The sequence below is a fragment of the Canis lupus genome, chromosome X (assembly GCF_048164855.1).
Source record: "Canis lupus baileyi chromosome X, mCanLup2.hap1, whole genome shotgun sequence".
Classification (NCBI taxonomy): Eukaryota; Metazoa; Chordata; class Mammalia; order Carnivora; family Canidae; genus Canis; species Canis lupus.
The window spans coordinates 1114016-1124006 of NC_132876.1; the positions used below are offsets into that span (position 1 = coordinate 1114016).

Consider the following 9991-nt stretch of genomic DNA (forward strand, 5'->3'; position numbering starts at 1 on the left):
GGCTGTAAATATTGTGGACTATCATGGTTTATTTTTGGATATTGAATCACTCTTGTATTCACTGAATAAATCCCATTTGGTCATGGTGGAGTATTCTTTTTATGTATTGCTGGATTTGATTTGCTCACATTTTGTTGAGGATTTTGTATCTATGGTCATTTGATGGATGTTGATCTGCAGGTTTTTCATAGTGTCTTTGTCTTGTTTTGTTATCCAGGTAATGCTGGGATCCTCAAGAAGTGTTCTCTCCTCTTCTACTGTCTGGAACAGATTGTGTACAATTAGTGTTATTTATTCTTTAAGTTTTTTGGTAGATTCATCAGTGAAGCCTTCTGGGTGACTTCAGTTTCTTAAACAGTTGCAGGACCATTAACATGATCTACATAATATTGGGTGAATTTTAGTTATTTGCCCAGAAGCTTTATAGTTGTACCTTTCACAATTAGGTCTGCATGACACCTGGAATTAACTTTTGTGTATGATTTGAGGTAGGAGTCAGGTTTCATTTTCCCTTGATAGGTTTCTCTAATTGACCTGGCACCATTTATTTAAAATTACTGTGCTCTGCCACTATTCTACAGTGCCATCTTTGCCATGTATGTATGGGTCTTTTTATGGACTCTCAAACCTGTTCCATTGGTCTACATATCTGTCTTTGGACAATACCAACCTATGCTAGTTACTGTAGCTTGATAAGTCTCGATAGCTAGGAAGATAAGTCTTCCTGCTTTGTTTATCTTCCTTAAGGTTTATATGGCTATTTTTGGTCCTTTCTTTTCCCATACAAATTTTAGAAACAATTCATCAAATTCTACCAAAAATGAGATACTGTTCTTTGCAGAAAGGGTAGTCAAAATTATAATCCGACATTAGAAGTGGATGGAACTACATTGGGATGCCTCACTGGCTCAGTCAGTAGAGCATGCAGCTCTTGATCTTGGGGTTTTGAATTTGAACCCCATGTAAGGTGTAAAGATTACTTAAAAATACAATCTTGAAAAAGAGGAAGTGGAATTACATTTGTTCTATTTTTTAAAAATTTGATGGAGCACTTCAGTAGGCAAGCTGCCATGAAAACCACATACCACCACATAAAATATCTTAAAATGATAGAGAACATATTTTTAAAAAGCAAAACTCAACTGGCAAGAAAGGAAGGAGAATCTCTAGGACCAAAAATGCCAAGGAATTGATACAAATTACAAACAAAAGAATCAAATATAGAAGTAAGCCATTATTGGAAATATTGGATTTTGAATATAAAATAATTATGTTTGATATACTTAAGGAAATAAGATGAGTTAAGTTGGACTGAGTAACAAGATAGTATTAAAAAATGACCAGGCATGGGATCCCTGGGTGGCTCAGCGGTTTAGCATCTGCCTTTGGCCCCGGTTGTGATCCTAGAGACCTGGGATCAAGTCCCACATCGGGCTCCCTGCATGGAGCCTGCTTCTCCCTCTGCCTGTGTCTCTGCCTCGTGCGCTCTCTCTTTCTGTCTCTCATGAATTAATAAATAAAATATTAAAAAAATAAAAATAAAAAATGACCAGGCATATTAGAAAAGACCATTTAGAATTTCTAAAAATAAAGATTGGGATGAAATTGAAACTCAGATTAAACCCAAGGAGGGATTTAGTGAACTGGAAGATCGTTGTGGAGAAATTACTAGTAAATCAGGACAAGGAGATAACAGCGTAGAGAAATTTGAGACATGGAAGATAGTATGAGAAGGTCAAAAAAATAGATAAGCAATATACAAAGGGATAATTGGCAGAGTTTCTCATGATTCATGAAAGATACCAACCCTTAGACTCATGAGCAATTTAGTGTAGTCAGATGTTAGTGATAGAATGTAAATGGTGAGGTTACAGGTGTTTTCAGTATATTTTCTTCAGTTTGCCTGATTCTTAGAAATTTTTCATAATAAAAATTTGAAAAAATAAGTCCCACACAAGGGGAAAATGAATAAAGGTGAGAACAGAAATGAACAAAATAAACAACAAAACTAGAGAGCATCAACACTCACCTAATTGGCTTTGAAGCCTAAAATTGAGCATAACCAATAAAGACAAAGCAAATGGATACAAATAAACAATATTAACAATTTAAAGGAGGTAATAATTGCAAATGTGCCAGAGATTGATGACATAAGAGAATATTATGAATAGCTCCACGCCAGCGAATTTGACAACTTTGGTGAAAATAAGCAAATTACCAGAAAATATTACCCCAAAATACATTCAAGTATAAATAGAAAACCTGAGTGAATATATAACTATCAGGGGAGAAACTGAATCAGTAGGGAAAATTGTACTTAAAAGGATCATGAAGCCCAAATAACCGTACACTTTCTACCAAAAGGAAGAGATCATTGCAATCTTCTATAAATGCCTCCAGGGGATGGAGAAAGAGGAAATATTACCCACTTTATTTCATAAGGCTAAAATAACTTGATACCAAAATACATAGCAATAACGTAAGTACAAAATTGTAGACCAGTTTTACTCATTCACACGGGTTAAAATATCCTAAAGAATATGTCCAACCAAAATTTGTGCACAGATGTTCATAGCAGCACTTTCTTAACAGCCAAAAAGTGAAAATAGCCTAAATGTTCATCGGCCGTTGACTGGATGAACAAATTGGGGTATAGCCGCACAGCGGAATGCTATCCAGCCACGCAATGAAGCAACAGTGGTGAGCCTCGGAAACAGTATGCTGAGTGAAAGAAGCCAGTCATCTCAAAAGACCACATACTGTACAATTGCATTTGTATGGAATGTCTGGAATAGCAAATCTATAAACACAAAGAACAGATTAGTGGTGGTTGCATAGCACTTGGGGAGATGGTGAGACTGGGGGTGATGGCTAAGGGGTATCGGATTTCTTTTTGGGGTGATGAAAAGGATCTAAAATTAATTGAGACAGCGATTGCACAAATATGGGCTTATACTAAGCACCACTGCATTGTCTGCTTTAAATGGGAGGATTGTATGGTCTGGAATGATAGCTCAATCGAGTGGTTAGAAAAGCAGCCCTGAAGAAGATTTGAGCAAACTAAATCCAGCACGATGAAGGAGCTGTGACTGTCCACGAGCAAGGTGAATTTCTCCCAGGTGTACAAACTGGGTTTAACTTCTCAGAATCTGTTCGTGGACATCTCCGTAAAGATGGTGGGTTGACCACAGGCTTCAATTCTTTCCCTCCATCCCAAAACATCCTGGAAAATGTCACTAAAGGGATTTGTTAAAGGCATAAACCCACAAGGGTGTGAGACTCAAGGAAGATAACAGCAGTGACATTGGGGACTGGAGACTGGAAAACAGATGGGTATGTGGTGAATGACTTACCAAACCCAAGAAAGTTCAGTCCTAAATACACGGGGGACGATGGGGAGGCAGGTGGGGAAGGCCAAATATACTACAGAATGCCCAGAAGACTCAGGAATTGCCCATGGCACAAAGTCTGGAAGCAGGGCTGGAGGGAAAGGTAACGAAGGGGTAGTGGGCCAAAGTCCACCTGAGCAGCAGGCAAATCTCCAGGTGTCCCTCCCTCGCTGCATGGACGTGAGCCACAGTGACTTCCCATCTCTGCAGAAAAGCTGAAGTGTAGTCTCGATGGAGTGAAACGAGGCTTCTCTGAGCTGCCGAGGGGAGACATTGGATCCATTGGACCAAGAAACGTTTGGTAGAGCAAACGCGGTGACTAGGTCAATACATGGGATGGACACGAGAACCATTCCTGAACCTGTTCCTCAGCCCTTCTTCTACACAGTGGGGATGATCAGATCTTTCCAAAAGAGCCCCGAAGATTGAAAGATAGTTCTCTGGGCTGTTTGAGCAGCCCGAGGAAGCCCTGGGTCCCGACATGGAGCGTTACCCAAGAAAAGCATCCAGTGGAATCACCTGCAGCGAACCCCACAGTTGACAAGCACCAGCAATGTACTCAAAGCTTCCACTCAACTTCTGGGTCTCTGACTCTTTTTTTTTGGGGGGGGGTCTTTGACTCTTAAATATAAGCAGAGAGCCAATGATTTCATCAGACCTTTCAGGAAAGCTCTGGCATGAAGGCGACCAAAACCGATCAGAGGAAACAATAGCTATGCCGGAAGGGGAAATGTCTTTTAAAAACTTATTATTACCTTTTTTAAAGAGCTTTTATTTTAATTCCAGTTAGTTAGCGTCCAGCGTCCAGCGTTATGTTAGTCTCTGGAGTACAATATAGGGATTCAGACTTCCACACCCTGTGTTCGGCACAGGCGCACCCCTTACTGTTTTCTGAGAGATGAGCTAGAACAGCTATTAATTAAAAGGATCTATTAAGTCCATCAAGCACATTAACATATCAAAGGAGAAAATGTGATTATCTCATCAGATGCAGGACAAGTATCTGATAGAGCTCAACATCATCTCACGTGTACGAACTTAGGTGACCTTGCCTCCGAGAGGAAAGGATGGCATCCATGTGGGGTAAAAACAAAAAAAGGAATGGAGTGTATCCCTAATTCGCCACCATGGGTTACGGCCAGCTCAGGCTAGATCACTACTTCCATGTGAAGGGCAAAACTTTATTTATTTTTTTTAATAAATTTATTTTTTATTGGTGTTCAATTTACCAACATACAGAATAGCACCCAGTGCTCATCCCGTCAAGTAGGGCAAAACTTTATAATTCTAAGAGAAAATAATGGGGCCACAAGTTCGACTGCAGCATGGGAAGGATTCCTTAAAACACAAAAACAAGCCACTCAGGAAAAGATCGCTACCTTACCTTAAAAGTGGGAACTGCTCTTCATTTTAAAAATACCAGAAAAAGGAAGAGCAACTGTAGGCTGCGATGGGCCATGTGTCCCGCACATCGCCAACAATTGCTCTCCAGGACGCATGAGGAGGAAGGGGGGGGACTAGAAAAATGCGGGTGCTTCAACATGAAAATCATCAAAACAGAAATACGCCCGAACAGACCATTCACAGGAGAGAAAAAAAAGAGATGGCCCTTAAATGTACAAAAAGATGACCCATTGGGGCAGCCTGGGGGGCCCAGCGGTTTAGCGCCCGCCTTCGGCCCAGGGAGTCCCAGGATCGAGTCCCGCGTCGGGCTCCCTGCGTGGGGCCTGCCTCTCCCTCTGCTTGGGTCTCTGCCTCTCTCTCTGTTTCATGAATGGATGAATAAAATATTAAAAAAAAAAAAAGGATGGCCAATTAGTTACCAAGGGCGTGAAGATCAAACCACAGCAGGACACCACTGTCCCCACGCGACGGAGTGTTCTAGAAGCAAGCGCCGGCCAGGACGGAGGGCAGGACGGGGCGGAATTGCCCCTGCTGAGTGTGGAAGTGCAGCACCCACAGCCCGGGTGCAAGGCGTTCGGTGAGTGCAGGACGGACCGGCCCGGAGGCAGCACTTCCGACCCAGGCCCACGCCCCGGAGCCGCTTCGAGGCGCACGGACGCTCCCGGCAGCATTGCCTGGAAGAGCCCCGGCCCGCAGCGGGCAGCCAGGCCAGAGCGTCCGCAGGGCTGAGCGGGACGTGTGCGACTGGGCCGGCGACGTCCCCCCAGTCCGGGCAACACGCTGCTAGTGGTCAGAGGCCAAAACCGCCAGAGCCGCAGCGTGTGATTCACGGACACTTGCACGCCGTCCGAGGTGTAGCTTTAACGAGAGCGTGGGAGATGCGGCCGTCCACGTGGCGCGTAGTGTCTTGTGAGGAGAGACGGAGGTCGTGGCGGGGACGGGGGCCTCTGCGGCCGAGTGCTGGGCCCACGGGCGTGTGTCGCCCACGTTGCACCGTCCGCCTTGTATAAAGGGCCTTTGCGTGCACCTGGGACGCCTTTACTCGAGCTTAACTGTGACTGATCTTCTGGGGATCTGGTCTCTAAGGCCCTGGGCCCGTCAGATCCTTAAATTCTTGTCGCAGGAGATTTCGGCCCAGTGTTTCCGGGGTGGACGAAGGGCTCACTTTGCGCGGGGGCGCACTGGCGATGTGTTTCAAGGGCCAGCTGTCGCGCAGACACGGAGGTCTCCTGAGAGCAGCCTGCTGCGACCCGATGGCAGGGGCTGCGGTGCACCCCGAGTCGCCCCCCTGCCCCCGGCCTTACAGCCGTAACGTGGGCCCTGTGATGTTGCCTTCCAGAATCACAGGACAGCCAACCCCCTGGGCAGTGGCGCTCTGACGTGGACAAAGAAATTCAGCCTGGACTACTTAGCTCTGGACTTCAATTCAGCCTCCCCGGCCCCTGTACAGCAGGTAGGCGTCCGTCGTGCCCGAGCCGTCCCAGGAGGGCCCCCCGCGTTTCCCTTTCCTTTTGCCAAATGAGCTCCCACTTCTCCTTCACCTGTAATTTCGTTCCCCAAACCTGGGCTGATGTTCCAGAACACCTGGTCTGCAGGGGGAGACCCGCGGGGACAAAAGAGGGCCTGGGCGGCCTTCGGGGGGCCCTGCAGTTGGGACCCCGCCCCCAGGCCCTCGGGGCTGGCGGCAGCGCGGGCCTCGGCTGTTGTGCTCGGGCCACGGCCCGCTGTGTCCCCGTCGCCCACCATCCCTCGTGCCAGGAGCACGAGCTGCCGGCCTCCCTCTCCGACGGCCTGCGTCCCTTCCACTGCCGTCGTATGGGTCACAGGAGCCCGATGGCCCGAGCCGGGCTGGAGGATCCCAGGTCCAGAGCTGTCCAAACACACACCCGAGGTGTCCGCCTCTGCGGGGAGTGACCGGGGGGCCGGGGGGGCTCCAAAGGGTTAACAACGCTGGAACCTACCACAGAAGGGCCGACGTTTTCCTGATTCGTGATTCAATGTGACGAAACCCTTTCTGTGCTCCCCCCTCAGAAACTTCTCCTCGCGGAAGAGCAAAGAGTCGACTACGTCCAAGTGGATGAGCAGAAGACCCAAGCCCTGCAGAGCACGAAGCAGGAGTGGACGGACGAGAGGCAGTCCAAAGTGTGAGGCGTGTGCTCGGGCCGGGACCGGGGCGTGGAGGCTCGGGCCCTGCCCTCGCGGCTCTTTTGCCAGAATCGCACCGAGGGTCGATCCGGGCCAAGATCCGGGGAGAATCTGCAGGTTCCGTGGGCTTGGCAAGAACCGCTGGGAGAGAGGGTCATTTGTGCACGCTGAGTGGCCCTCCCCGGCCACACGGGCCCGGAGCCCCCAGGCCGTGCCCCCACGGCCGTGGACCGCGCCCCGGACCGGGCCGTTCACTTAGGCACGCTCCGAACGGTAAAAACGAGACTGGGGGGAGTAGGGTTCCCAGAGTTTGGTGGAGAAGCTGCCCAGCGGAGCGTCGGGGCGCAGAGGACAGCCGGTCTTGCCATCAGGACCATTTGGGTGTCACGCTTGCGGATTCTGACCTGTGTCCCGACCTCCTGGTCCACGGACGGTCCTGGCGCCGCGGCTCCTGGAGACGTCTCGTCCCGGCCCCCGAAATCGCGGCTGAGGAGACGCAAGCCGGAGACCCCAACAGGCAGATCAGTCATTTGTCTCCCCAGAGAAAGAGAATTCAAGCGACGGGGGCAGGGAGTGCTGGGCTCCGCGATGAGCATAGCAGGTGACCCCGGCCAGGTGGGCCTGCCCCTTCCCGGCACGCGTGCGCCTGCCTCGGCCACCTCTTGCCTGAACGAGCCCGGAAGCGAGGCGTGCCAGGGATGGTGGCTCCCGCTGGGAAGAAAGGAAGAGTGAGCATGAGAGGAGGGAACCGCCCAGGGGCCCGCACGGAGCCCAGCCCCGGGGTGAGGCCTGGGACAGAGCTGGCCACGCTGCCCGCCGCACGACGATTTGCACGAGCTCTATCGCTTCGGCCGGCCTTGGGGCCACGAACAACGCGCGCAGACACGGAGGACTCCTCGCCTCTCCCTGTCATAGGGTTTCGAGGTGGTGCTTTGTGACTGGACACGGCTGCATGTCCCGCCAGGCCCTCTGTGGTGTTCGAATGGGAAAGTAACGCCGTCCGTAGGTACCGTCACGACTAGCTTTTAACGATCACCGTGACTTCCGGCCTGGGATCCCGTGGTGCCCTGGCAGCAGGCTCCCCGTGAGCTGGCTGATGCTCACAGAGGTTTGTTGTCCCCTCGGGAAGGGGGATCGTCCCTGGCTGTCCTATGCTGGACCCAGTTTCCTGGCGGAGTTTTCCCTTCCGCTTTAGTGCTGCCTAAACGCCGAGAGCACACGGTCCCACTTTGTCGTGAGGCCATCGCGTCACCCCTTCCTTGATGGGGCACCGGGGTCGAGTGGACCCAGATGAGAGTCTCAGTTGGGCACGGGGTTTTATTCAATGGGTCTTCTCGAGTCTTCTGAGCACCTGCATCCAGAAGGCAAATCCGAACAACTGGGACGGAAGCAGATGCTGGCCTGCCATTCTGACCAGCTGTGTGTCGCGTAGGAGGATGGCTTAAGCAGGCAGGCAGGTCTGTGACAGCCAGGGCCAGTCGGGGCAGCTGTGGGCTTTGCTGTGGGGCTTGAGGGTTTCTAACTGCCCCAAGGGTAAGTCAAGGACAGTCTTGGCTTTTCAGATCGTTAGAGAAGTACTTTTCATGTGCAAAGCAGCAGGATCTGGTGACGGCATTTTCTTCCTGGAGGAAAGTGGGGTGGGGGACATTGTCGAATGCTTTAAATGATGTAAGGGTCCCCCATGAGCCTGGACAGAGAAATGAGAGGGGCCCCTGCACCCTGCAGCCAGCTCCACGTCACAACGCACAGGCCAGAGCCTGGAAGGAGCCGCCTTCTTCCCTGCGTGACTTACAAAGAGTCACAGAGCCTCAGGCAGCAATCCGGGGCTGGTGGACCTCGTAGACAGTAACCTCCGGGGGGAGGGGGTGCACCTGTGTTCACATTCTTGATTACCTGACAGGCTGGTGCCGGAAAATTCTATGCCCAAGTGCCAAGAACCACACTCGACTGGAGCTAGATCAGGAAAGAAAGAGCTAAAATGACACCGGTAGTGAGGTGGCATCCAGTTGACCACCCCCCAAGCCTCTTTGCAAAACTGTCCCCGGAAGCGTCGGCTGCACGAAGCAATACACACTGGAGCCGTGTGACTTGTCTGGGAGCAATTAATTAGGGGTGAGAAAAACAGAGGACTTCAGCCTCCTTTCCAGGGTGTGTGTGACAGGCCCTGCGACAGGCCCTGCTTCGGTAAGACTGCCGATGGAAGGTTCCCAGGAGCATAACGCCTCGCGGCCGGGAAGGGCAGCCAGTTGGGGGCTGACGGCAGCGAGCGCCCTGGGAAAGGGGCCGCCGTGCACGCGAGGCCGGCCGCCTCCCGTTTCCCTGCGGAGCTGGCTTGTGGGTAACGGGGCCAGGAATGTGGCCAGGGCCTGAGGCTTGGGGCTCTGCACTGAAAATGGGAACGATCACAGATACCAGTGGAGGCAAGTGCTCACGGCAGCTGTGTGCCCTGCGCGGGGCACGGCCTCCGGGAGGTGGCGGGGCGAGCCCACGTGGGTCTCTGGAGCCCCTTTTTGCTTTTTCTCCCGTGTCACCCTGTTGGGGAGTTCCTGCAGATCGGGGACTGTGCTGCGCCGAAGGGGGACCCAAGGGTCTCAAGCCTGCAAGTCCCCCAGGCCGCAGGCCCAGGAGCTTGGGGCCTGGCGCTTTCCTCGGGGAGGGGGGAGCTCGAAGGCACAGGGTCCTCCCTCCAGGGAGCCGCTGGACGGTGGCCTTTGTCCGCTCGGGGCCCCCTCCGTCCCGGGTAGGACCGGCCTTGTACGCAGAATCGCGCTGATCTGCAAAACCCAGTATGTTTTGTACTGTTTCCTTTCTGGCATTAATAAAGGTTTTATACGGAGGAATGACACTCGAGTTCTCTCTTCTTCGTGTGAAGCGGTGCATTCGGTCGAAATGCAGAGCCCGCCCTGAAAGCCCGGTATGGGGCGGCCCGCGGGCTCAGCGGTTTAGTGCCGCCTTCGGCCCAGGGCTTGACCCCGGGTCCCGGGATCGAGTCCCCGCATCGGGGTCCCCGCAGGGAGCCTGCTTCTCGCTCTGCCTGTGTCTCTGCCTCTCTG

General features: G+C 51.5%; 1 protein-coding gene across 1 annotated transcript in view; it reads left to right on the forward strand.

Annotated features, from left to right (window-relative positions):
• GAB3 (GRB2 associated binding protein 3) overlaps window positions 1–9783 on the forward strand; it is an 81668-nt gene extending 71885 nt beyond the window's left edge. Inside the window, exons 9-10 of the mRNA XM_072816424.1 lie at window positions 6133–6246; window positions 6825–9783. Coding sequence (XP_072672525.1) covers window positions 6133–6246; window positions 6825–6941 — 231 coding nt within the window. The 3' untranslated portion in view covers window positions 6942–9783. The remainder of the gene's footprint in view (window positions 1–6132; window positions 6247–6824) is intronic.
• The last annotated feature ends 208 nt before the right edge of the window (window positions 9784–9991 follow it).